Consider the following 27,676-nt stretch of genomic DNA (forward strand, 5'->3'; position numbering starts at 1 on the left):
TCCCAGGACTGACATCTTCCACTCCCTCCCTCTTGCCCACTCCGTCTCTCTCCGATGATGCAGAGTGCCAGCAAGTCCCTCAATGGTGTCATATCTGTCCTTTTTATTCATTGCAGGGTTTATTTTTAGCCTGAAACAACTGCTTCCTAAAAATGGAGTTCCTAATGACACGGGAGCTGGACACAGCTATGTAAGGTATCCAGGGCTTGGCCTGACAGCTTCTCCCGTCTGTCTCTCTCTTTGTTGTGAGTACAGGACAGCAAAGTTTGCTGCTCCCCACCAGCCTTGCAGTGTTTGGGCTCAACTCTAGGAAAGCAGCAGAGATAAACTTAGAGAAACTAGGAGAAACTTAGTTCAAATTTCACCTGGAGTCCTTGGTCTCCCTCTCTTCTCATATCAAGAAAGAGGGGGACATTTACCCACCCTTTGCTGCACTCCAAGGGTGCTCCTATGAAGGCAATCTGCTGGATCCTGGCAGGTTTTTACCTGCTTTTCTGCTGCAAGGCAGAAGAGGGACTGAACTTCCCTACTTACGATGGGAAAGACCGAGTGATCGACCTGAACGAGAAGAATTACAAGCAGGCACTGAAGAAGTATGACATGCTCTGCCTGCTCTTCCATGAGCCTGTGAGCTCTGACAAGGTCTCCCAGAAGCAGTTCCAGATGACAGAGATGGTGCTGGAGGTAAGTGCTGCTGCATGTCCCAGTCGGGGTCAGGACCACAGCACTGCTCAGAGTCATGGACAGGAGCCACAGGACAGGAGAGGCAAATGGTCTCGTGCAGGGGAGGTTGGGCATCCAAAAGTTTGTTTGGTTGGATTTCAGTTAGCCCCTGCCTGAATTCTGCAAAGCCCAGGAAAAAGCCTCTTTTGTGCTCTTCTTAGTTTGCTGGGAAATAGTTTTTCTGGATTGTCTGTCAGAAATTCAGGCAATAGCAAGTAACCTTGCAAACCTCAGAAACATGAACTCAGCTCAGCTCAGCTTTCCCAAATCTCAGCACCTGAATCCGTAGCTTGAAATTTTTTGATCCTTTCTCATTCTGTACAAGCCAGTATCCCACTTGTATTCTGGATTGAGTCCTATTTTTTATCCCACTAGCAGCAGTCAGCCAAGAAACCTTATCAAGCTGTGCAGCAAATGGGCGTCCTAGCTCCCCATCTCAAAAGCTCCCTGCTGGTGCAGCAGCATTAAATCCCTTTTTGTTTTTTGACACTTGGTTGCCTGCTTGGAATCAGTCTATAGCTGCTTGTTAATGCAACCATTCTCTTCTGTGCTGGAAAAAGAGTGTTGTTAATTCTTTCATGAACGAATGATTCATTAATCCTCAGTAAAATAAATCATGGCAAAAGTGACAATGTAGATTTGTAGCATTCTTTCTTGTATTGTAGCTGTAATGCAGGGAATCACACAGCTGCAATCCTTGATTGTTAGGTGCATATTTCTTACCAGGAGCTTGCAAATATTCCCTCTTAACTAAAAGACATATTTGAAAAGAAGGTGAATTCAGAATTGCAGAAGAAACACTTCAGCTTTATTTGTCAGATCCAGAGAAAAAATGCATTGCACCCCTGAGAGTGTAGGAAATGTGAATAAGAAAATATGCTTGCTGAGGGATAGGACCCAAAAAAGTTCAGTGTCAAGTTGAAGGTCTGCTGACCTCCTCAGCAAGCCTGATGACTGCCAGAAAGAAAGGTCCAAAAACTAACCAGATTTTACTCACGTGTCAGGCAAGGGTTACTTTTTGCAGGTGAGTGATCAAATAACATTTGGCAAAGAAAAGAAAAAAGTAATGCTTGAACTCCAGCTGAAATGAGTATTGTTGGTTGTATAATGACATTGTTGTTTAACAGAATAGCTATTTTGTGCTTGATAGGTGTCAAACAGTTACTAGATACATATTGATAGAAACCTGACAGAAGCATGTCCCATCCCTGGAAATGTTCAAGGCCACATTGAATGGAGTACTGGGCAACCTGGAACAGCGGAAGGTGTCCCTGTCCATGGCAGTGGCTTTGAACTAGATGATGTTTAAGATCCCTTCCAACCAGGCCATGTTTCCATGACTCTATGGTCTGATGTCTACCATCAGTTTGAGTCCTCATGACACCATTACCCATGCTATCAAGGGTGCAACAGCTGCAATATAATCTGGCCTTAAGCTTTTATTTTTCAGGATTGGATTCATCCATGAGTACATTAGCTTGGGATTCTGGTGATTTATTTGGTTTCCAATTGCTCTCTGCTATGGACTTCTTATGTGACCTTGGGCAAGAGACTGAGGGCTAGACCTTTACATAATTGTAGTGCTCCAGTCCCCTGGTGCTCAGCTTCCAGCTAATGGTGCCACACATCAACTGGCACTTGTGGCTTTGACCTCAAAATTTCCAAAGCACTTGCAGTGCTGATTCAGTGCATGTATCACAGTTTCAGATCAGTCCCTCCCCTGGACTGGGAACTGCAGCAGCAGCAATCTGACAGCCCAGGCACAAGAGGAATCTGCAGACTGAGCACTTCTTTGCTTCTGTCACCCAGAGGGAATCAGAAGGAGAGAGGGTCTCAGAATGCAACAAAGATGTGTTCTATTCTGCATAGGACACAGGCCAAAATGGTGCTACAGTTCCCAATTTCTGGACTAATTTAAGCCATGGGAGCACTCTGAGTGGGCAAGCCAGGTTGTAATCTGCTCCTTCTTGTGAGAGCATTCAACTCCCTCAGTTCAAGCCATAATGTGTTGTACCATAGGGGGTCACTCTTAATTTTCCCTGTCAGAGCTCATTCAGCTGCTGGACTTCACTGCATGTTCACCAGCACAGGGAGAAGGAAAGAAATGTCTGCAGTGGCTCCTTGACTGAGATGTGGAGCTGTTTGCCTGTGAGATGAACTGCCTGGGATCATTATTCCTGGAAGCAGTCAGCAGCTGAACCCAGGTCGCTTGTAATTTGAGCAAGCCTTAGAGTAGTGAGCTGCTCTGTAGGCACAGGAGCAGTGACAGGGCTCTCCTTCCAGCCAAACCTGAGAAAAGTTCACTCAGGAAGGTTTTACATATCTAATTTCAGTAGAGGGGTCAGGACTTGGAGTGCTGAAGGTCCTTTACACCTGAAATGAAGTATCTAAGAGGTAAATACTCCAGCCCTCTCTAATCCTTGCCAGCTCTCTTGGGAGGTTCCCAGCACAGGGTGCTGCCTGTGATAAGATGCTCCTTTCTACAGCACCTCAAGTTTTTCCATCTAACTTTGCTGACAATTTTCCTGCTGTTTCACATTGAGACATGCTGCTTTCACAGCCTGGCAATACAGTATGTCTTTAGCCCCCTTCCATACAGTGTCATCAGTGCCCATCCTTAGGAATAAAAGTGAGCCTCTATCCAACACACAGGCAGGTGTGGAGCAAAGCAAAGGTCTGAGCAGGTGGTTAAGGTCTGTTACATCAGATTGTCTCATGGACATGCATGGGTGGGCACATGGGCTCAAAGAATTTCATTCCAGAAAACCCCCAAATAGTCCATCCTTTCTGCTTCTCTAACGTGTTATATTTCTTATAAGAAATGTACAATTCCAAAGATCAAAGGCATGAAGAATTACGTTAGACACCAAAGAAAAGAGCAAGAGAAATCCACCACGGCTTCCTTGAAATATGTAGCTCGTCAGTAACAAGCTCTGACTGGGGCCCCTCTCAGGAGTGAAGAACACGCGAGGCTCTCTCTTAACTGAGTCCTTTGAAATTCCATAGGGGCTCAGCTCATATGGCAATATTTCTTTCTTTCAGGGCACTTCAGCCTTTTCCCTTCCAAGTCTTTGCTCTTCATAAAACTTGCAACAGCTTCATTATGTTTGAGATCACTCACTCTGGAAAATTTGGTTTAAAAGGGCCAACAGGTAGAAGGCTTATTAGGGAAGGCAGCTGATATGGGAGAGAGAAGATAATCACAAGGCTCTCATTTACTTAGGAAATCAAGCTGACAACATGATAGCACATAAGTAAAGTTAAGCACTTATTTAAGGACTTTACTAAACCATAACTATGTACAGCAGACCAAGAAGTGATATAATAAGAAAAATTTCCTTCCAAGAGAAGCATGTAGGACTGACTGACACTGTTGAAAGCTGAGGATGCACACCCACTGTCACCAGAAAAGGGATGATGTCATCAAGCTGATATTGCATTTGGCACAGCACATGGGGTGTTCAGCTCCCTGTAGCCAGGTATACTGGATCAACAAATTCCCACGCAGCCCAGGGTCACTTTCCAATTTAGAAGGGGAATGAAGATGATGATCATTATGAAGTGGCCCTAACAGCTCTTACCACCTACACTGCTGGGTGCCACCTGGTCACAACAGGCTCCAGGGACAACTGAACCCCTCTGGCAGCAAAAGCAGCTCTTTGGACCATCGTTAGTTCATGACAACAGCTCCAGGGGTGGCAGTGCCAGCCCCTCAGGTCCAGATTGGGAAGATGGAGGCTGTTGGGTTGCTCTGTCAGGAAAAATAGCCAAAGGACTGATTTGAGACGCCTACTGCTTTCTGGCTAGGATGGAAAAGAGTTGGGGAAGGATTGTCCTAAGACAACCCTGGGCAGAGATACTATGAACACAGGCTGTTTCACAGCTCAGGTTAAAGGGTTCCTTTCCTTTGTGCACCTTTCTCCTGTGACTCCACTCTGCACCACTGGCTACTGGAAAGCACCTGCACCTGGAGTAGGGAAAAGCCTCCATACAGGAAAATGCAGAGTTTGATCCAAGAAGTCCCAGAGATAACAGTAGCCATTCCTACCCTGTAGTGATGTTTGCAAGAGCTCTGCACACTCCATGAGGTAAGCACAGTGAAGAAGAAAAAAAAGCCAAAAAATCACAATAATTGTTTAACAGACAAGTAAAAGAAAAATCTACTTGTCCTAAATGGTCTCAACTTTCATGAAGAAGGGTTTAGAGGGGAAGAGATCAAAGCAGTGAACCTGAGAAATACATGTTCTGCTCTTTTTCTCCTCTCTATCTCCTCTACCATGTTTCACCATGTCTCCTACCATCACTTCTAAGACCTTCTCCCTTCTCATCTCTGAATGTCCTAAATAGAGAGTTTGGCCTTCCAGTGGCCAGCCTCTGTCTCTAGGAATCACGTAGCAAGAATAAATAAGCATTAGTGTTAGGGGCTTTCCTTTTGCACTTGAGAAGCTCTCTCCAGCAGCTGAGGGGTTCTCACTATCATAGCAGGCTGCCTGTGATGCACTCTGCTATCCTCTTTCTGCTGAAACTCCCTCAGTCCCAGCTCCCCTGCCATTCTTCCCTTGCCATCTGTGTGCGTGTGTAATAGCCTTAAAAAAGAGAGGCTCATCAAGCCCAGATACTTCAGTCCCTTCAATGCAACAGTGCCCCTGGACTGAAAGATCATGGAGAACTTGCCTAGCACAAGCCAGTCTGATAAGAGGAGAGAGAAGAGGGATGTACTACTCCCCTTTCCAGATGAGGCCTAGGATCAGTCCAGCCTCTAGCAATAAATGGCAGAACAAAGTGAAACTCCTGGCCAATTCTGTAACACATGGAAACACAGCCAGTATCTCCCTGTGGTGTGAAAGGGAAAGAAGGATTTTGAGTCCAGTAAAAGGCAAGGATTAAACTGTGTGTAAGCTCTACCTTCTAATTCATTTATTTCCAAGTGCTGAAACTACTGCAGCTTCCAGCTTAGGATGGAAAAAGTAGTACAAGATCAGCTGGTTTAGGGGTAGTTTCCCTCATATGAGAGCAGATATTCCCACAAGAGTTCAGAGCCATGTAATACATAGCAAAAAGCCTCTCTCTGCTTCTGATGCAACATAGAAAAAAGTTTTATGAGTTTAGGTCTGTATATTCATAAAATCCATAGGAACCAGGAAATGAGATTCCACTTTTTTCCCATCTCTAGGTATAAAAATATAAAATCTTAAAAATATATAAAATATAAAAATAGAAATATAAACCCGAGCCCTTTCTTTAAGCACCCTTTTATGTTCGCTTCACAAACTCAGATTTCAGACATTTTCTTTGAAAATGGCCATGTTTATGGGACAGTGCCTCAACACAATTTAGTGTTGAGGTATGAGTATAAATACGGATATAGAAGACATGTTCAATGAATGCCACAAAAATTCTCAGTTCTCTGAGTCCCTACAGAACAAGTCTCAAGGTGAGAGATGAGGGGCATTTGGCTGGATAGGAAAGTGTGCAAAAGCCTGTAATAAAAGAGGGTGTTTGGGCTTCTATGTCTACAAAAGAAGTGCTTCCACTACAGATAAGTTAATGTAGAAAATGAGGAAGGGAGGAAGAAAAAGAAAAATTGTGCATTGATTACTTCCCATTTGAGGCCATGTAAGTAGGTCTCAACTCAGCAACAGCCAGCAGAGTACTGATTTTTAGCAGTAGCACCCAGTGGGTTTCACTCACTGACATGCCAGTCACAAAAACAGGTTGCAGAAAACTCCCTGTTTCACAGATAGGCACATTGACATCTAGGAACAACTGTGTGCCTTGATCTTCCTGTGTAAGTGTGGCCAAAATAATTTCCAAGGCTGAATTACCTATTATTGACATGTTTCTTTCTTTGAAGTCCCTCTGTCAGTTACAAGCAGTGACTTTGGACAGGCTGCACGAGCAGCATCTCTCCTAAAATTGCACTTTCACAGCCATAAACGTGCTTTGAAAGGCACCTTTCTCATCTGCTAAATTATGACTGGAGAGGGGATCTAAAGAATGCAAATATCTCCTGGAGACATGGCAGACCCCTGTGAGCTTGGGCTTGCTTTGCTGGCAGAGTACGAGGCCAAGTCTTGGCCCTGAAGTGTGGAGCTCTTATCACAGTCCAGCTGTCGCAGACAACCTCTGTAGGTGGTTGTGATAGAGTCATGGAATAATTTAGATTGGAAAACACCTCTAAGATCATTGAGTGCAACCATTAACCTAGCACAGCTCACCACTAAACCATATCTGAGTGCCAGATCTACACGTCTTTTAAATACTTCCAGGCATGGTGACTCCACCACTATCCAGAGCAGCTGTCCCAGGGCTTGACCACCCTTTCAACAAAGGGATTTCTCCTAATTTCCAATCTAAACTTCCCCTGGTGCAATTTGAGGCCATTTCTATGTAAGACCTTGAGCTGCATGGAGACTCAGGAATTTCTGAGCCACTCCTCCCTTCAGAAATACAATTGAGAAAAAATGTGGAAAAGTCCATCCACTTTGGTCTTGCCATCCTGCCATGCTAGTCAGGTTCCCCTAAAAGTGCCAGCAAGTGTTCCTGGTGTCTTTCTGCTGGGCTGGTCCTCAGGAGGCAGGGTCTCATTTTTGTAAAATGAGATGCCTTTCATACAAATGCAAAATGGTTTGGATTTGAAGGGATTTTAGAGATTACCGGGTTCCAACCCTCCTGCCATGGGCAGGGACACCTTCCACTAAATGAGGTGTGACTTCCTCTTTAGGGTGGGTCATCACACCATGTTGCTCAACGGCCCCTCCCCTTGAACACTTCCAGGGATGGGGCATCCATGTTTTGTCTGGGCAACCTGTTCCATTGTCTCACCAGGCTCACAATGGAGCATTTTTTTCTTGGCCTTATCCTGAGCGAGGGGCCCAAGAAGGGCTAGCTTGACCTCACACTCACCTACTCAGAGGACATGTGTGGTGTTTGTGGTTACCATTTCGAGCTGCCTGCCCTGGACCCTGACATTTTGCAGGAGCTGACGGCAGGCTGGGGCAGCTGTTGAGACTGGGTAGGGGTGGCCATGCCATGCTCGCCCACCCCGACCTTACTCCAGAGCCTGCTCTGCCAGTGCCCTTCATCTAAAACCAAAGGAATCAAAGCCCATGACTGCCCTTCCTTCGTGCCTGAGCTTCATTTGTGGGAAGGATGGAAAGGGGATATGATAATTCCTTTTAAACACCCGGGAGGAAGAAGAGCTATTTAAGCGCAAAGCCTAAGGACAAATGGGCTATGAATAAAACAAGTCTGGAACTACAAAGTCCCTAATCACCAGAGGAGGAAGGGGAGAACAGTCCAGTGAGTCTTAAATGGACACTGGCTGCTTTGTGACAGAGATTGAATGACACGATTCTGAGTCTGATGACCAAAGATGTCCTTTTGCAGCCTCTGTCCCTAAATAACAGGCAACCAGGCACGAAATCCATGGACTAGGAAAGAAGTGACTTAACAAGGTCCAAGTTCTCCTTTCTTTTTTTTTTTTTTTCCCCTTTGCACATTGGGATTTACCTACATACATGAGAAAAGAAAAAAACTTGCCCAAGGAAATGGAGGGAGCAGCAACCAAGAGCTGAATTCCCAGGCAGTGGCTCCTCCCCTCACCGGCACCCCCTCCTGAGCAGTGCTGATGGTGCTCATTCCTGCGTGCTCTCTGACACAGCTCCGGTGAAGGCCAGCTGCTGTACATGATATGTTCTTTTTCTGGGAACCCTCTCCGGCCCTGGCAGCAGACACTGCCATCAGCCAGCAGACCTCTGACACCTCGAACCCAGTGCAAGGAGGGCTGGGTATATTTAAAGCTTTCTTTAGTTCTTATTTCTCTCTGCTCACTTCTTGGGGAAAAGGTCTTTCTTGTCTCAAGGACCACTCTGTTCCCCCAGGGCCCTGCTTCACTAATCCTTCTTGTGTATGCAGGATGGGAGCTCCCAGCTCTTGCCCACAGCATCCTGGACTCTCTGGGATTCCAGAGGTGCTGGCTTACACTCACTTGGGTCAGAAACTGGAGGAATCTGGCTTGTTCCTGAGAGCCAGAGGCATAGGATTGACATGGGCATGTGTAGGTGAATGGGCTTAATACCAAGCATGCCTCCCTCCTGCAGCACCCACTAAAAGCACCCAGCTTTCTGCCCTGCTTCACATGGGCTTCACAGCAACTTCCAGCCTTCAGTTTCAAAGCAGCTTTTCTGAGGCCAGAAGGAGAATCAGGGAGCAACAGCCTCACTTTTGTCAAGGACAAGGACAGCCCCAAACTACGCTGTCAGTCTCTGTTTTGGAAAGGGCAGCTGCCCTGTCCCAGATGCCTGGGGCAGCACACACATACAGAGACACACAGAGACACACAGACACATACACAGACACACACACAGACACACAGACACACACACACACGTCCCTGTCTGCCCTTGACATGCAAGTGGCACAGCTGAGTTGCCAACACACCTTTGATGCCGTGCCAGCAGGGACCAGCCAGGAGCGGTGGCAGGTGGCCCCTGCGCCCGTGGGTGCTCGGTGGCACGGGCACCAGCCTCGAGTAGCTCCCGGACGGGGAGGCTGTGCTTTGGCTTGCAGCTGGCTAAAATTAGGGATGCCAGGAGCAGATAAAAATACAGCCCCAGCTATGTGAAACCTTTAGAGAGGCAGGCAGAGAGCACGCTGCTGTGTGGCTGACCCCGCTGAGCGGCCGCGCAACAATTAAAGCTCCAGGGCAGCGTTTTTGAAGCATTACCTGTGAAAGCCAGCTCTGAGGGAGTGACCTTTGAGTGTTCCATATTTGGGGACTTGCCTTTTAGTCCAAGGAGTAGTGATCTCTAGGAGGGGGCTTCAGCCTCTCCAAGCAGCTCAGGTGGTGGAAAAGTGTAGCAAGGTGGGACCAACATACTCTCCTTCAGTCCCCACTGCCAGCAAAGTGACTTTTCTAGTGGCAGCTGCTCAGCAGGCTTCTGGCCCTGCTCTTTGATCACCACAGTGCTCCAGGACAGCCTGAACTGTGGAAAAGACTAAGATATTACTGGTGTGGTATGCAAGGGGGTGCTAGTGGGGACAGCACAGCATTAGGGAAGAGAAATAATGGCCTCTGTTCTCCAAGAAACTGCCCAATGTCTCAGAGTAGCCAACTACAGTGTGTAGGTGGGAGTCCTGCGTAAGGATTCAAAACTTCTGGGGAAATACACTAAAAACTTGCTGTCTCCTTTTGCTGCTGAAAATAAAAACCTAACACTCTGGGATATAAAATCATCATCATTTCATCAACCAGGTTCTGACCATCAGCATCAACTGCAGCATTAAAGAGAGTAGGAGAGAAGTAGCAGAGGAGTGTAGATTGCTTGGGGGACTTCCTCATCATCTCCTGTTGCTCTTCTCCCTGCATTGCTGGAGTTTTGTTCTTCCTGCACTGCTAAATAGCAAAAGAGAAAGCTCCCATGGTTAAAAGAAGTGTACTCATGATGGCTTTCAGAGACACCCAAATGCCCCCAGCCCTTCCTCCCAAGCCTGAGCAGCTGGGGAAGATGAGCCTTATTGTCTGTGGGAACTCTGGGCAGGTGCTAGAGAAGTGGGAAGAAAATCCAGGCCAGAATGCCATAATGTCACTTCACAATGAAAACTGACCATGCTGACGCAGCCACTCCTCCCACTCCCATTTTTAACCCTCTCTGAGGGATTTTTGTCTGCCATTTAGCAGCAAAACTGACAAGTGCAAGGTTTGGCACAGTCATTGCTGCCTGCAGCTGGAATAGGAGCATGGTTAGGCAGAGAGTGACGTTTCTGCTGCTGTATAACCAAGGATTTCAGAATGACCCTATGGGACTGCTTAAATCTCCCAAAACTTCTCAGCATCACACCAAGGCTCAGGTGGGTACAGTGGGTGTGGAGCTGAGATGTTGGGCAGGGAGCTGTGCCTTTCCACATCCATTATTCTGAGTGCCTGGAACTGCTGACACCATCCAGCATGAGAGGGTTCTTGCACACCTGGTAGCAGTCAAACTTCACTTTGGGCTGGAGCTCCCACACATCCCAGAGGGCCATTCACCCCCTCACACTCCCCCAAATTCAAGTACCTGAGGGATATGGGAGAATGGAGTAGTGCTGCCAAACTCCCATCTCCTTTTCCCAGTGCTGCAGAGGACACAGCTTGGGATCCAATGGGTAGAAAGTATGCCCTGCAAAGACTTCATGAACATGAGAATAAGGCTGCAAAATGTGCATGGGACGTGAACTTACAACCTACTGGGCTCTTTGCTCGTGCTCTCAGCCAACTCTGCCAGCTCAAAGCTCCTGCTCTACTTCAGGGACTGCATGATCTGTTATGTCCAGTTCTTCCAGGGCACTTTCTACCCTCCATGTCTCCGTGCAGCTGTTGAAGCTAAATTATGTGCTATAGAGATAGAGGCTGACACAAAGGCAAGGGCTCTGGCTGGCCAAGACTTCGAGCAATATGAATTTAAAGGCAGGAGGAGGAGGGACTGTGCTCTTAGATTACAGATGCCTCTGTCCCAAGGCCCTGAGCCAAGAGGATTGTCAAGATTAGAAACATTATCTGCATTCAAATCCCACTAGCATTATGGAATCCGAAAATACTGTAAGGGGATATATAAATGCTTGATACTGTAATGAGTAGGGGGAATTAGCCAAACTGCTGTGCCTCTGGCATGCCCCATATTTTGCTGCTTTTTGGGGTTCAGATATAGGTGTGGGAATGTATTGTCACCTATGCATGGGTTAGACTCTCCTGCTGCAGTGGAAAGCAGAGAAAGCAAGGCCAGGAGCAATGCCCAGCCCCTGCATAGCTTGCACTTGCAAATGCCACCCCAAACGCCCTGCAAAGCCTCCTGCCTCCAGGCTCTGCCACAGTAGGAAGGGCTCCTGAAAGTCCCATGCTGCACAAAGACCTCCCTGTTGTGAGACCCTGCTCTGGAGAGGAGCTCAGGCTGTACTGTTCCCCTCAGTGTCTCACTGGCATGCAGGTCCCTGCAGAGGAGGCAGCCTGTCCATGAGCTCCCAGCTCTGCCCCCTCAGGCACGCTCACACACCATGCACAAGCTCTCTCCTGCATGCCCAGACTGCTGCACATCTCTGGGATGAGCCTGTTCAGAGGAACACCTCCAAACACTCACACCCACCATACATACACCTCCAGCAGACAGTCTTGCTAGACACAGTCACACAAGCCCTGCCACACAAACAGGCACACCTCCACCATTACTGAGACTCTTTTTGATGACTGAGCACTCCCACAGTCTCACACAAAGAGGTTTTCATCACATCACCCACGTTTTCTTGACACTTTTACTCTTTTCCAGCAAACTTCCATGCTCACAGCTACAGAACTGCACCCACACCCCTCCAAAGAGCAGCCTTGTGTGTGCTGCATGCTGACATACATGAGTTCTGATCAATGCCTCCTCCCTTGCACACATCCCTGCTCACATCCAACCACTTGTCTGTAGCAAGTGTTGCAGCTTTTCTGCATATTTCTGACCTTCAAACACTCACAAGAAACCCTAACCATCTCCTGTGTGCAGGAGTCAAGAACCATTGGGCTTAAACTGCCCTGACTGTGTCTGGCCTGTTGCTGACATAACTGTAAGTAACTAAATCAATATGGCCTGGACTGGACATGACTGAACAAGTCTGCTTCCCTTGGCCATTCTGTGTTTTCCTCTGGTCACAAAGCAGCCAGAGCCTCATGTGGTGGTTCTCAGGAGCCACTTGCTGGTATACACAACCACCAACAAGCAGGAACAATGTCCCATAACCCTGATGGTCCTACAGGCTCCATCCTTTTGTCCAGTCAGGGTAAATCCCCATAACAGGAAACAGAAAATCTCTTCTCATATCACCACTCACTTGCAGATGTCTAGAGAGCTCATGAGAGGTGTCCATCTCTCATTGCAAATATGGGGCTCCAGCTGCTCTCAGGTGCTCTAAGGTGACCTGAGCCACCAGATGGGATGCTAAACCAGACCAGTGCCTTATCAGCCTAATCAGTGGATGTGCAAACACAAACCAGTGCTCTGGCCCTTTCAGGCTGTGTCCACTGTAAGCACAAGCCCTGAATCTGCAGCCTCACTTTCATTTCAAAGCTCTGGCAAAAAGCAGGGAAAAGAGCACTGACACCCCAGTTTCCTGTGTGACACAGGCACCACTTTTGCCTTCCATGGTGGCATTTGCCCCTAAAGACAACAGGGCAGGTGGCTGCAGGGGATCAAAGCTGCAGCAATGCTGTGGTGGTTGGTGGAGTCTTTTTTCCTCCTGGAGGGCTTTGGGACAGCCCTGAGGACGTGCATTTGGTGGAAGGGAGAAAACAACCACATGCTCCATCTCTCCCTTTTGCTCAAGCAAGGTCCCTGAGCCCTGATCCCCAGGGTGCCTGCCACCATCCCCTAGAATTTCAGGCACAGGCTGACAGCACAGGGAGCTGGCTGGCCCCATGACACCCCCTTGCACAGGAGAGGTGGCTGCCCCGCCACTTTTGCTCCCCAATGCCTCTAATCACTGCACACTCTCACAGAGGCCTGGCACAGGCAGGAGCTATTTATAGCAGGGGAGCCAAGGGGCCACGTGGCCACGGTGGCAGCCCTGCTGGGTGACATTCAAACTGGCTTTGAGTCTGGGGGGGGAGCCAAAATGAGCCGGGGCGGGGGGGAGCTTCCTCATAAATCAACCCACCATCTCTCTGGCCACAGCTTTCTTCTGCCCCCCTCCAGCCTCGTGCTGCCAAGCACTGACAGCTGTGCCCTAATAGGGACATTCCTGCCCCAGAGGCTCCTGACCCTCATCTCCATCATCCCCTGCCATCCGGCAGGGCTGGGAGGAGGAGCAGCAAGAAGACCATCAGCATCACAGGCATTTGTGCAGCAGGAAGGGAGAGGGAGGAGGAGAAGGCTCTTACAGCTGCTTGGTGGTTCTCAGAGCATCATTACTACCTTGTAGGGTCTCTAATATGCTTGTGGTGGGGCTGTCAGTCATGCAATGCATAAGTGGATCCATTTACCAGGGTCAGTGCATCTCTGGGAGCCAATTTGGAATTCACAGGGTCTCACCCGGGGTTGCTCTCACCACCAGCCCTTGCAGAGCGTCTCTCCTTTCCTCACATATCTATTTTCACAAAACAGGCAGGAACTCGATATCTTCCAGAGGCCCCTTGGTCAAAGATGGTGGGAGCAGGGTGCAGTGGTTTTGCAAAGCTGTGAGAAGGTGAACATGAGCATGGCTGACTTTAGATGCATTTCTTTAGTAAAAACAGGGGACCAGGATCTGGGGGCTGACTGAAGCCCGGACAGGAGGCACGACTTCAGGCACGTCATAGGGAAAGGAGCCTGCTTTGGCCATCCCACCACATGCATGAAGAAAACACGATGCTGCAGAGTCCTGCTCACACTGCTGCCTGCCACCATGCACTTCCAGAGTTAAAATGTCCATGGTGCCATTGCCACACTCCCCTGCAGGAGGCCACCAAGGCACCACAGAGGAAACAGGTTTTGCTTTGTGTTGGTGGCACAGGACTTCCTTCCAGCCACTCCCCTGCTTTGGTGTCCCCAGTTCACTCAGGAGCCTTCTCCTGAGGGCAGTGTCAAACAGAACATGGTAGTGCCAGCAAACTCCCTGCTGCAACACAATGGGAACAAACCCAACCCTTGTGACCTCTGGGTTATCTCAGCAGAGAGGCAGCATGTGACACATGCCACCATTGGTGCTGTTCAGCAGCAGAATATGGGTCACTTGTGTCTGTCATATTGTGCTAGCAGAGCATGATGCCCTTTAGCTACCCTGTGGTATTAACACTACTAATGTTGGCCTCTCTGCTTCTTCCCACAGCTGGCAGCTCAGGTCCTGGAGCCCAGGAGCATTGGCTTTGGGATGGTGGACTCCAAGAAGGATGCCAAGCTTGCCAAAAAGTTAGGTGAGTCCCAGGTCTGACATCTCTGGAATAGCTTGGAGAGACTGTGGGAGTGATGTGCCTATGGGAGTCCCTTAGAGGACAGCCAAAGCATGGGGAGGATGATGATGGCACTTGCACACCCCAACAGGGGCAGGATCAGGGCGGGGGTGAGGATGAGAGAGACAAGCCAAGACCCTTCCAGAAAAAGCAAACCAAACCAAACCAAACCAAGTGAAAAAGAAAGTCAATTCATGCTGTAATGATGACAGGGTGTAAGTTCACAGCTTTCTGTGCAGAAATAGTAAATAGGTGCCATGGAGTAACTTCCTGCTCTTTCTACCCAGAGACAGGACCGACACAGCAGTGCAGAACCAGAACATTCAGGGAAAACACTTAGTCCCCCAAATGTCATCAGCCCCATGACCCAGTGACCCTGTTAAACACTGGGGCAGCCACAGCCTTGCAATGGCTTGGCAGTCAGGTGCCAATCATTCTGTCTTGTTCCCCAGAGTGAAAGAGGAAATCTGCTCTACAGGTGGGAGGCTGCTGCATTGCCCACCTTGGACGCAGCTGCCTTCCAGGGCCTGGCAGGCCCTTCATATTTTAGCCCACAAATCAATATGGAAATGTTGTGTCACATTAATACAACAGTACACAAATATACCACTAAACCTAAGGTTTAAACATACTGGACTGTAATTTTCTTTCCTAAATTAGAGGCTGTGAGTGCTAATGGGAGGTAAACTAAAGACAAGAGCTTCTGCCTCTCCAAGAAGAAAAACTACCAGCCTCCTTGGCTAGTGGTACCCTGCCATCCTGCATTGCAGAAGACCAGTGCTGTTGATTTTGGAGCCTCCAACAAGGTTCTGTGGCACTCAGTCCTCAGTCCAGTCATACAGCATTGAAACCTGTCACCCTGCAGTCTGTGGTATCTCTATCATTGGTTTCTAACCCTTTTGCCAAGACCAGCTAAGCCTCAGACAGTTTGAAGCTCGCTTTCAGGTCACTGGTGACACTCACATAGTTCAGCCTTCTCTGGACAGTGAGCACAGCCCGAATCAAAATCCAGTTTCCATCTAGTGACAGGTTGTTAAAATCTGAGCTGCCAGTTAGAGCCTAGTATTTACTGCAAGATAGACAGCCAAGCTAAAACAAGTTTCTGGGGTAGAATTTTTCCAGCTGAGACTAAACTGCGACCTGAATGAAAAGTTCAACATTTGGGAAGAAGTCAGCACCAGTTATGGCTGAAGTCTGTCCCCTGTGTCATGAAACATCCATCAGGAGATCACTCAGGTTGTTTCTAACTGGACCAACACAGCAAACTGGCAATTGCATTTTCCCAGGAGGAATTGCTGGGATAACAAGAAAGACATTCTGCACTAAACATACTTTTAACAGCATGTTAACCATTTGTTGTTTCCTCTCTTCTTCTTTCAGGCTTGCTTGAAGAGGGGAGTCTCTATGTCTTTAAGGACGAGCGGTTGGTTGAATTTGATGGGGAACTGTCTGCAGATGTCTTGGTGGAATTCCTCTTGGATGTAAGTACAGATAAGCTCAGAGCTAGATAAAACCTCTCAGAGAAGACCCTGCAAATACTTACTTTGATAAAAAAAACAAGTAGTGTACCTTTGTTTGAAATTTCATCCCTTCTTGCTATTCACTGGTAGAGATGGCATTTGACATCTTCCCCAATACCTGTCTGACCATGAGATCCCAGGAAAGGTGGTATCCTTACATGCCACTAAACACTTTATATCTTAGAGACAACCTTCTCTCTTTCCTATATAGAGTATTTGAATGGAAATCAGCTACAATCCTTATAACTGCCTGCTGTTCACCCACCTCAGCTAGCAAGCCCACATGCAAACACTTCACCATTTGCAAAATCTTTCATGCTTTTTCTTTCTTTTTTTAAAAAAATAGCTATTTTCATAAAAAGAATATCCAAGAAATAGGGTTCTAGTGAAGCAACTACAAAGAGCTCAGTACATTGAAAAAGGCTTATGTTGTCTTGCAGTGTGATGTTGAGACAGGCTATTACAATGTTGCAAACTATTTGCCCATTTCTAGACACAAGCAACTTCGCATCTCTTCAGTGTACTTGCCAAATTGCACTGCCACAAGTGAGAGGAGATCAGGGTCCTAGAACTAAATAGTTTTGAGTCATTTTGTGCATGGGCACAATGATGTACTCACCTTTGTGCCTAAATGCAAAAGTGATGCTGAATCCCACAACTATATGTTGCACTTCTCTTTATTTACATTTTATTCCTAGGAGAGGCAACAAAACCCATCGTCTTTGCTTTATAAATGAGAACATTTTGCAGTGGCTTGGCTTTGCTTTGAAGTGAGGCTTTCTTTGTGAGTGGCCGTGCAGTAGTGCAGATAAGGGAGGTAAGGTGAGCAGCAGAGCTGGCAGGGTTTGTTTCCCAGGGTGCCAGGTTGCCTACATGGTCACCTGTGCTCCAGGACTGCATGGCCAGGAAATTCAAACAGATCCCTTGGACCTCAGCTCTCCCATGGCAATGTCTGTGGCTGTGTGCATTGGGTGCTGTGACCAAAACACGTGCAAGTGGCTTCAGGGACAGAAATGGGCAATCCCATAGGGGCCACAGACAGGGCAGAGCTTTGCCATGACCCTGCAGCAGGGGCATCCCCAGGTTCCCATGGCTCAGGCCACGCTGGCAGCAGGAAATTGCACATGCAAAGGCACAGCCTCACGCTGGAGCATCACTCTCAAGGATGCTGTAAGGCACTTCATGAGGTTTTCCTTGCTATGCCATGCGATGTGTCACTGAAAAATCATGTTCTGTGAAAAAAGAAAGAGAGCAAGGATTGCCGGTTTTGTGTTTTCCACACAGAAAATACCCGGCAAAGCAAGAAAATAAAACCAGACATATCTGTGGTGCCCTGGCAGCCTCATCTGAAAAGTAAAAGAAACCCAGAGGTTCTCTACACCTCTGTAGGCAGTGGGTTGCCTGCTTTTTTTCTTCTTCTAGTGAGAATACACTTGATTTACACCACTGTTGCTGGGCAAAATAATCAGACTGAGCCTTTTCACCAGCAGTGACTAAAGTTAAGAAAAAAAGAGAAAAAGTTAAGAAAAGAGAAACAAAGTTTGCATCAATGACAGTCTAAAGTGCCAGACAGGTCTTCCAACTTCCTCATTAACATGGTGATGTGTGTAGGACCAAAGAATAGGTTTAAACTATTTTGTATAGGATGAGGATCAGCCAGGAAACTTCACATCCAGACTTTCTACTGCTCCAAATCACTGTTTAGTCACCCTCTAGCAAGCTGGTGTTAATGTTTTTCAAAAGCAAGATCTTTGTAATGACTTCTTCCAGCAAATGACACTTGAAAAAAAGTATATATAGATTTAGATACACAGGTATCATTCACAGATGGTCACAATAATCATACCGGCTCCTTTCAACTTGACCTCCTTAAAGCCAGCTGAAATTGCTACTTCTTATCACTCTCTAAAGTAGGTCCCTCAGCATTCATTTGAGTTACCCAGTCCTCTATCGGCCTCCCTCTCGATGCTCCCACCTCTGCAGTGAACCTACTAACATGTCCCTTTGAAGGTGACCTGCTTCTCTCAGCTCCTCACAATAAGGCAGAGAGCACTAAGCAGGGCTTCCAACAGCAGAGAAATTGGGTGACCTCTTTCTCCCTGCTTAGGCTGCTTGTGGCACAGCCTGCCAGGCATAGGTTGGTGCTGCAAATCACTGCGTTACCACATGCATTTGTCATGGCAGTTGCTGGAGGACCCCGTGGAGATCATCAACAGCAAGCTGGAGCTTCAGGCCTTTGACCAGATCGACGACGAAATCAAACTCATCGGCTACTTCAAGGGAGAAGACTCAGAACGTAAGATAAATGTGTTCCTCGTGGGCCTTGGAGCCTGCCTGGGAGCTCCAGGGACTGGGCACTGGTTGTTCTGCATGAACATGAAGGGTGGTGTGGAATATGGCAGCCTGTGACAGAGTGAATATGGAACATTGGCCTGTGACAGAGTGAAAATTGCTGGAGGATGAGTGTGTTTGCAGGCAGGTTTCTGCTGGTGTAATGCGTGAGCCCAGGCCTACGCCAACATCGGTGACCCTTCTGCAAGGTGTCTGCTGGCAAGAGAAAAGGGCCATAATCCAGGGGCTCCTGCAGTAAAAGTGAGTTTACCTCACCCAAAAATCAGCTGAGGTTACAGTTACACTGAGAGAGCAACCAAAAGGAGCAAAGTGCCCCTTCCTGTGAGCAGTGAGCCCAAAGCATCAAAGGAGGGAGGAGGGAAGGGAAGGGGGGACACACATTAAATACCACCGTGGCAAACATACAGCAGCAGTGAGCAGGGTCCTTTGGAGCAGCCTGGCAGAGGCACTGGCCTGTTCCTCCTTGCTGACCCCAAGACTGGGAAGAGGCTGCTCCCATGCCCTGAGGGATGTGCAACTCAGGGATGTCGCTGTTGAGTAAGAAAGCGGCACGGACTCCGAGCAGGCTTGTTTGCACAACAGCAGCTTTAATGTGAAAAACTCTTCTCTTTTTATAAACAGTTTAGATACATTCCACTTGATTAGCTAATTAACAAAAACATCTTTCTCACAAACAGTCCTTTAGAAGAACAAAAAAAAAAAGAGTAAGAAAACACCACCTGCAAGTTGTTTATAAAGACAAGCTATCATCATTTCTCTACAACTACCTAAGAAGTCTCACAAGTCCACTGTGGGAAAACTAATCTCATTTTCTCACTCTCTGGCCAGGCTGTCCCATCTACACAGGGACCATTCTGGACAAACCCAACTTTCACCAGCCTAGAAAAATCCTCAGGTTAGAATCTCCCTGTCAAGCCCTGCAGTCTCATGTGCCAGCCCCAAGTGCTCTCCCTGCTTTCTGGGCAGTGCTGGCAGTGTGCACCTCATGCTGGCATGTCCTGCCTTTAGCAGAAAGACCACATAACTAAGTGAACAAACCACATATCACCAGGTCTGCAATGCAACAGCCCACCCACCTCTCCCTTCATCTTTCTCAAACTGGGCTGCAGAGCAGCTTGGGCAGGGCTGTGATCCTAACACTATTCAGTAATAATGACTGAAAGAAAGGTGGGAAATGCCTGTTGTAAAATCCCCTGGTAGGCTGAGAGCATCTTTCCTGAACCTTGAGGCTCAGAGAGACCTGGTAGCAGTTACAGTAAAAACTTACCTGGTTCCTGCCCATTCTCCTGCAGCGGGGGAAGCCTGCCTGATCACCCTTGGTGACTGTTAGGGAATGGCAGCAATCCTTAAGGATGTATTTCCCAGGCTGAACTACCCCTGACCTGCTTCACAGAGCTGCTGATTTCAGCCCCAGTTAAGTGTGGCATGCAGGGCTCTGCAGCTTTACTGAACACTGTGGGACTGCACAGCACGTTTCTGCACATGAAATCATCCTTCTTTGTAAACCCTGGAAGGGTGGAAGAAACATTGGACAATCATCTGATGGAGTTTGCAGTAATTTGTATTTATTCTTCCCCCAATACCTTCTGGGCTGATCAGAGTGTGGCCAGCTGTCTGTGAAATATCTTCTTCATTTCCCTTTTCTTCTTTCAGATTTCAAGGCATTTGAAGAAGCTGCTGAACAATTCCAGCCCTACGTCAAGTTCTTTGCCACCTTTGACAAAGGGGTAAGCATCCACACATCTTCATGGTAGCTCACATATGCCACCACCTGTTTGCTGAGAGCTCAGGATGTTCCCAGATCTATTGTCTAGTTTCAGCTTCAGCATTCCTGGATTTTGTGGAGTGTAGCAATTACATATCCTCTGAATAGAGAGAGACATAATTTTCCCGGGAAAATCCTGGAAAGCTGTGTAGAAACTGTAAGAAACTTAGGTGAAAAAATTCAAACAATTATCTCTCTTTCTGTAACCATTGTTTATAGATATGGTTCTCCAAAGTGTGCTATTCATAGTTCACCAACGGTGTGAGATGTTTCTGCTTTGAGACCAATCAAGTATCACCTTAGCAAGTCACATTATAAAAAGACCCGCTACTTTCATTAAACACTTTTGCCTTCTGATCCACCTGAAGACTGGAGTCTTCTTTCTGTCCCTGACTCAAGAGCATCAGTGGTGTTGGTGTCTGCATTGATATTTTGGCCCTGTTGCAAGACAGAAGGCAATTTCTGCAGCATGGAGACAGGTCCTGATGTGGGTTTGGTCACAGGCCCTGGGCTGAGGCTTTGCTCTGCCCCAGTGCTTGACACCAGTAGTGTAGGGGGCATCAATGGATTTTTAAACAAGGAGAGATCCATCCTGTTTTGTGGGCCACCCCTAGGAGTGCACGCTCTGGGAGAAGCACCTTGATCTCAGCTCTGCCAGCAGCAAAGACTCTGGGTAGGCAAAGAGGCACATCAGGCTCTCTCACCTGTGACTTCTGCACTGCAACAGGTTGCCAAGAAGCTTGGCCTAAAGATGAATGAGGTGGACTTCTACGAACCCTTTATGGATGAGCCTGTCCACATCCCTGATAAGCCTTACTCAGAAGAGGAGCTGGTTGATTTTGTGAGAGAGCACAGAAGGTAAGTAGCATGCAGGATGCTCCTGGACAAGAAAAGTGGGTTAAGATGTTTGTCATTGTGACCTTGCCTCTCTAGGGCATCGCTCTCAAAAAACATTATTATAATGACTACTTTTGATGATTTTCTGACCCAGGTTTGAAACTGTGAAATTGCTGGTTTTTTCCTACTCCCAGAGGTGCAAGTATCTGTTCAGCGGTCATAGTTCACCACAAGGGAGCTGGGATAACACAGCTTCCCTCCTCCTGCTCTTCTTCCTCCCTGGTTAGTCCTCACTCAAAAAGCAGTGAGGCTGGAAAGCAGTGGAGAGTGAAATCCTTGCCCTAACTGCCCATGCTTTTAATTTAGGTCTGTACAGAAAATTACACTCTCCAAGGCCTTTCAAGCCAAATCCAAATCCAAATCCTGTCCAATCCCCTCCTTCCCAAAAGCAGATTTACTGATTTACTAATGGGTGTATCCCTCTCCTGGTGTCAGATCTGTCTGGAGGCAGGCTCTGAGCTCAGACCAAGCTCAGAGGAACCACAATGGCCTAAGAGGCTCCTGCTGACCATAGGCACAGAGAAGAAGCCACAGCTGTTATGGCTGTGTTGAGCCTTGTGTGGGAACCATGCTGAGCGCCTACAGTGTTTGATCAACTCAGGAGGAGCTGTGGATGCTCATGCTTTTTGCAATCAGGTTTATTGCACAGTTGCTTAGGGACTCAGCTACAAAAATAGTCTGGAAGCCACTGGAGAGGCTGATCTTGTGTAAAAGCACAGGGTTAGGTATTGGGCCGAGTTACCCAGAGGTGCTGTGTTTTTATACCCTTAGAACCATGCCTCAGGAGAGGGACACAGGCTGCCTGCTGCTCCTACAACTGCACTTCTCAGCAGACAATCAAGGGGCCAGACGAGTTTGAGGAAAGCAGGGCCATCTATATCAAAAGGGGATCTCAAATCAGGCTCAGCTGGAGGTTGAGATCATCTCCAGAATCTGAGACTCACCAGAAACAGTTCTCTGCTTTTTCTGAAATATGAAGGGCTCCTCTATCTTCCATGTACCCACAATTCACTTTGCTGACCTTCTAGGCTTCTTGGCCTTAGTCCTTCCCGTTTTCCTTTCCCCAGGCTCTTTCTGTCAAGCAGCAGCATCAGAAGGCTGATTAGACACAGCCATCTAAATTCTATCCTAATAAGGCAAACTCATCACCAGCACAAAATTGCAGTGGAATTTCTCCAAGTCTTAGATATTTCAGGATGTTTTGCAGTGCTTGGTAGAAGCAAGGGGATGGGCATGTATTTTGCAAGTGCCAAAGCTCAGAAAATAATTAAAAGGAGTCCATGAAACAGTATGTCTGAAATCCCAAACCTGCCAAGGTGCTGCCATGGCAGGGGAAGAAGTGAGTGACAGCAATATGTTCCCAGTAGTTCATGCTGAGCTTCTCAGGGCACAAGTGCTTCATCCTGCCTTGCCAGCAGTAAAGGACCTAAAGCCACAGGCTGGAATTGGTCAGACGTGGAGAGGATCTGTAGATTGAAATGAAGCAACCTCAGCAGGTGCCATGTGCTGGCTCCCTACAGACAGGTCAGCTGGGCAGCTGCAGGCTGTGGTGGGAAGGTCCTTGCTGTCCACAGAAGGTCAGGAAGCTGGTGCTCAGCACCGTGGGGTGACCCCTCCAAGGCTGCACAGGTGGGTGTCCATCTGAGCACGGGGGTCACTGCCACTCCAAGGGCTCAGCCCAGATTTCACTCTCAGTGGCACAAATACAAATTACAAGGTGCAGTCTCTGGGTTGGGGCCTCTCTCACATGCAAATGCTGGGGTTGGAACCCCACTTGTCTGCAGCTGTGGTGTAGCCACATGGGGGCTGAATGCTGCTCTCTCTTACTAACCCAAACCCCAGTTGCCTCACTCCTCCAACACGGGGAAGTACCCAGAGTCAACACAGCAATCAGCACACGTGGGTGTGCCCAGATCCTTCCCACTGAGTTTCCTTTCTCCAAGAGCTGCCCCCAGAGAACAGCTAGGGAAAGTGTCTTAAAAGCCAAGTACAAGTGCACCTAAATACATAATACACATTCACCTGATTTAATCTCTAGTTTTGGACCATCAACAATGAAAGGACCTGCTGGTTCAAAAACTGTATCCCTGATCTTGTGCTTAGTGGCTATTTCTTCAATTTCTATAGCTCCTTTTACCTTATTTCTGTTTTGATGCTGAATGTACCAAATTGTAATGAGTTCAGCAGCTAAAATATGCATTGTATCAAAAGACCTTTCTTATTTGTTTCATTTATACCTGCTACCTAATAATTTCTCTGGGCACCTACTAACTCTTTTTTAAGAGGAACAATGATTAATACTTAAGGTAGAGAGAGAATCACAGAATATTCTGAGTTGGAGGGGACCCATCAAGTCCAAGCATCATCAAGTCCAACTCTTAAGTGAATGACCTGTGCAGGGATCAAATCTGCAACCTTGATGTCATTAGAGCCGTGGCCATGTTCTAAGCTATTCACGTTTTCTTTACCGTTCCCAGTATTTAGAATACCTGCCAAAACCCTCTTCAGTCACCTCTTTCACAAGATAAAGAATTCTTATCTATTTAATCTTCACCAAATAGAGGTCCTTCCATACCTTCACTCACCACTCCCACGCTTCCAAGTGCCTTTTTCAGTTATCCATATAATTTCTGAGATGGCATGACCAGAACTGCACATAACTCCACTGTCATGGCTCACACTGTAGCTGTCCACTGCCATAATGGTCTGTTTTACTCTTGGCCATTTCCCAACTGTTTGCAACCTTCTTTTGGCCTTTTTCCTTTGGAGCTGATTCTTTCTCAATTTGTGACACCTGGGCTCCTTTCCTGAGAGGCAAAAATTAATTACAACTAATTTAGAACCAATTGCTGCACCTGTACACTCAGGGCTGGTTTTCTGCAAGTGTGTTACTTGCTGTATGTCTGTCTATCATGCAGACACTCAGGTCTCGGGAGATCTTCTGTATCAACTGATAGTCAGGCCTTTGTTGGTTGCCAAAGAATTGGATATGATAAGCAAATGTTGCCATATTCCTATTTCCCATCTTTTTCAGATTATGTGAGGATATGTTATGCTTATGATCATGCCAAAGAATATGCTATGAATCTAAATTGGTGAATTCCCTCTGTCATGAAAACTGACCATTCATTTCCACCCCTCAATGTTATTAATCCACAGGAGATTCTCCTTCTCTGATCTAACTGGAGCTCAGTTCTGTGGCTCCTAAGGTCCATTAGGAACCTCTACAAAATGTTTTCTTGTTTCCATTGCTCTGTTTGTTAGAAAAATTGAAGTGACAGGTTACACATCTCACTTACTCCACCTGGGTCTGGCAACACGCTGCCACTCCTACCAATCTGTTCTAAAACCTCACAGACTGACACCTCTCTTTGCAGCAGGTCCTGGGGCAGGTCAGCCAGGGAGACCTGCTCTGCTGGGGGATCCTCCCAAACAGCTGATACCACAGCAAGCAGATGTGCAAAGGATGATTTGTGTTTGTCTTCTATGGCTTTGTGTTTGTCTTCTATGGCTTTGTGTTCATCTTCTATGGCTTTGTGTTCTTTGAGTGCCCCTCTAACACCAATCAACTCTCAACTTGCCAGGCTTCCTGCTACAGGTGTGTCTGAAAATTAATCTTTTTTACCTTTATGTACTACTTCTCAAAAACAAAATTCTTTGACCAGTCTTAGCATGTAAATTTTCTTGTCAGTAGTTGTTAGGGTCCAAATTTTCTTCCCAGAGTTAATGCTGTCTTCTTTGCTTCCGCAGAGGTGGGAAAGATTTCTGTTCTGAAATTTTGCTGGGGTGAAACCAGGAGAAAAGGGGGCCAGAGCCCATTAGGAATGTCCCAGGGACTCCAAAACAAAAGTGATTGTTGTCTCATGCTCTCAGGACAGACAGACCAGTCTGCCATGTGTGGGACAAATTCATCAGCACATCCCAGCACAGAGAGGTGTCTCATCTTCCCAAGCAGAAACAGTGACTGCAGTGACTCCAGTGGGGCCATGGGCAGGGTTTTATCACCAAAAATAAAGGCATAAATTTACCTACAGTGCCCCCATTCTTGCGTTCAAAATGTGGTGGCTGACTCCAGCCACCAGCCAAACCTGCCATGGTGACTTTCCCGTGATGCTGACAGTGTCACGTGTGGCAGTGCTGGATATGTCCTCAAAGAGCATTTCTGTCTCCCTTGCAGGGCCACCTTGAGGAAGCTGCGCCCCGAGGACATGTTTGAGACGTGGGTAAGCACCTGTGGTGGGAACCATCGTGTCCCCTGCCAGCTTCCGACAAGAAACTGCTGCTCAAGAGCTGCAGCCTCTGCCTGGGCAGAACATCACCTTTCCTTCCTTGCAAAGCTACTCTGTCTCTTCTGGGAAAATGGGAAAGCCTTGTGTGCACTGCCGAGTGCCTCACTTCAACCAGGGTGCTCAAGGGCTTTGCACAGCAGCAATGGCGAGCTGGGCTGGCTCCTGCTTGCTTCACAGAGAGAAGGAGGAGGGAAAGATAAGCAGTGTGCCAGGCAGGTGTGGGGCCTGTGAGAGATCCTGCCCAAGGATGCTCCATCTCAGCTGAGTGCTGAGGGCACCAGAGCTGCTGGTGGGATGATTTCTGTGGCCTGCTCACTGTGCAGATGTCTCATGGAAACTCACAGAATCATAGACTGGTTTGGGTTCAAAGGGACCTTAAAAATCATCTGTTTCCTATCCCCTGCTGTGGCTGGGACACCTTCCACTAGAGCAGGTTGCTCAAAGCCCCATCCAACCTAACCCTGCACACTTCCAGAGACTGGGGTATCCAGCACTTCTCTGGATAACCTGTTCTAGTGCCTCACTACCCTCACAGTGAGGAATTGCTTCCCTACATTCAGTCTAAATCTACCCTCTTTCAGTTTAAATCCATTCTCCCCCATCCTCTCACTATGTGTCCTTGTAAAAGTACAAGAGCACTTGAACAATTCAAAATGGAAGTGAAGGCAGCCAGTACAGTTAATTATATAGATTTCAAAGCAGATCCTGTATTGACTGCACTTCTCACAGTGCAAGCAAGATGCAAATCAGCAATTGTGAAGAACTAACCTGCATTTTGGCCTCTATCTCACACAGAGGAGTCATGGGGTCTGCAGGGGAGGGGAAAAGAAGGGTGAAAATGAAGGAAAAATTGTGTATAACAAAATTATCCCTTCACTGTGGGTGAATATGGTGTTAAAAGCTAGTCAAGTGCCAGATGAATGCAGAAAAGCAAGGCTGAACAGGTGCTTTACAGACACTAAGGAAGATGCAGTCATTCTTCCAAAAGACTTGACACATATATAACAGCATTTAGATGTCCCCTTCTTGGCTGTGTAACATGAAACACCACGGGACTCCAAAGTGGCAAAAACCTTGGGAGTCTTTAATATAGCAAGGCAAGAGGTAATAAAACTGAACCAGGAGTTATGAGTCACTTAGGCACAATAGCTTTTCATTTTGTTTTGAAATACAGATTCTGTATAGAACACAGCTTCCAAGATCCACCAAAGCCCCTCCAAGGTTTCTAATGGCACTTCAGCGAGACCCAAATTACACAAGCAGTGGTTTCACTTTCATACCGGCCATATTCTAAAACAGCCTCATGAAAAGTGTGAATTCCCAATGGTGGGATGCTTGCTCAACCAGCAGCCTGGGAATACAGAGCTTGCCTCTGCCACAAGCAGTGGGCTCATAGCTACAGAAGGCAGGGGGCTGGATTCTGATCTCATTGCCAGGTCACAACATCCTCACTGCCTTCCCTGGAGTTAGTCCAGTTTTGTTTGCTGCCTTGCAGGACAGAATAGAGCTGCATTATATCAGTACATACATGTAATTATATGTAGCATATAGACATATTAATTTTATTTTGCTGTCTGACAATGCTGCTGGTGAATATGAAGAAAAAGCAACAGTGTAAATTTTGCCAGCTGTAAGTGGTCTGAATCCCAAGTAAATCTGCCTGGAATGTCCCGGTGAAAACGTATTCCCTGAAGACATCCACAAAGGCTGAGCATCCACTATTGTTTTTAAAGATAATGTTTTCCACTTAATCTTTCAGGGTTTTTTTTCCCTTTCAGTATTTGATGGTGGCTTTTTCACCTCTGGGCTCAGAAGGGAAAAGAAATTAGCATTTAGATGGGAATTTTTGCTTGCATTAAAACCAATTGAAATGGAAACTGGGACCGACAGCGGGTGAGGAAGGCGAAACCGATCCATGGGATAATTCAGAGATGACATTCATAGCAGGCAGATGATGAACCGGCCAGCAGATCCATTGGCCTTTGCCAATATGATTACTCATGTGTTTCATGGAGAAACGTAATCCACCAGGCTGTAATTTCTGTCCTCCACTCACTGGAGCCCTGAAATGAGCCCCCCACTCAATTTCCCTCACTGCTCTCGGAGACCCTCACCTAAAGCAGAGACCCTTCACCTCCAAATAGGGGCCCAAATGAGCCACCTTGCCTCTCATATTGTGAGAAAACTTCTT

The 27,676-nt window shown here is 47.2% G+C and overlaps 1 protein-coding gene across 1 annotated transcript in view; it reads left to right on the forward strand.

The window, feature by feature from the left end:
• Nucleotides 1-221: 221 nt before the first annotated feature.
• The window catches only part of CASQ2 (calsequestrin 2), a 33,660-nt gene continuing 6,205 nt past the window's right edge, over nucleotides 222-27,676 (forward strand). The window contains exons 1-7 of the mRNA XM_058045561.1: nucleotides 222-684; nucleotides 14,542-14,626; nucleotides 16,043-16,143; nucleotides 18,367-18,478; nucleotides 20,188-20,261; nucleotides 21,027-21,157; nucleotides 25,374-25,419. Coding sequence (XP_057901544.1) covers nucleotides 451-684; nucleotides 14,542-14,626; nucleotides 16,043-16,143; nucleotides 18,367-18,478; nucleotides 20,188-20,261; nucleotides 21,027-21,157; nucleotides 25,374-25,419 — 783 coding nt within the window. The 5' untranslated portion in view covers nucleotides 222-450. The remainder of the gene's footprint in view (nucleotides 685-14,541; nucleotides 14,627-16,042; nucleotides 16,144-18,366; nucleotides 18,479-20,187; nucleotides 20,262-21,026; nucleotides 21,158-25,373; nucleotides 25,420-27,676) is intronic.

This window comes from Melospiza georgiana, chromosome 2 (genome assembly GCF_028018845.1).
Source record: "Melospiza georgiana isolate bMelGeo1 chromosome 2, bMelGeo1.pri, whole genome shotgun sequence".
Lineage (NCBI taxonomy): Eukaryota > Metazoa > Chordata > Aves > Passeriformes > Passerellidae > Melospiza > Melospiza georgiana.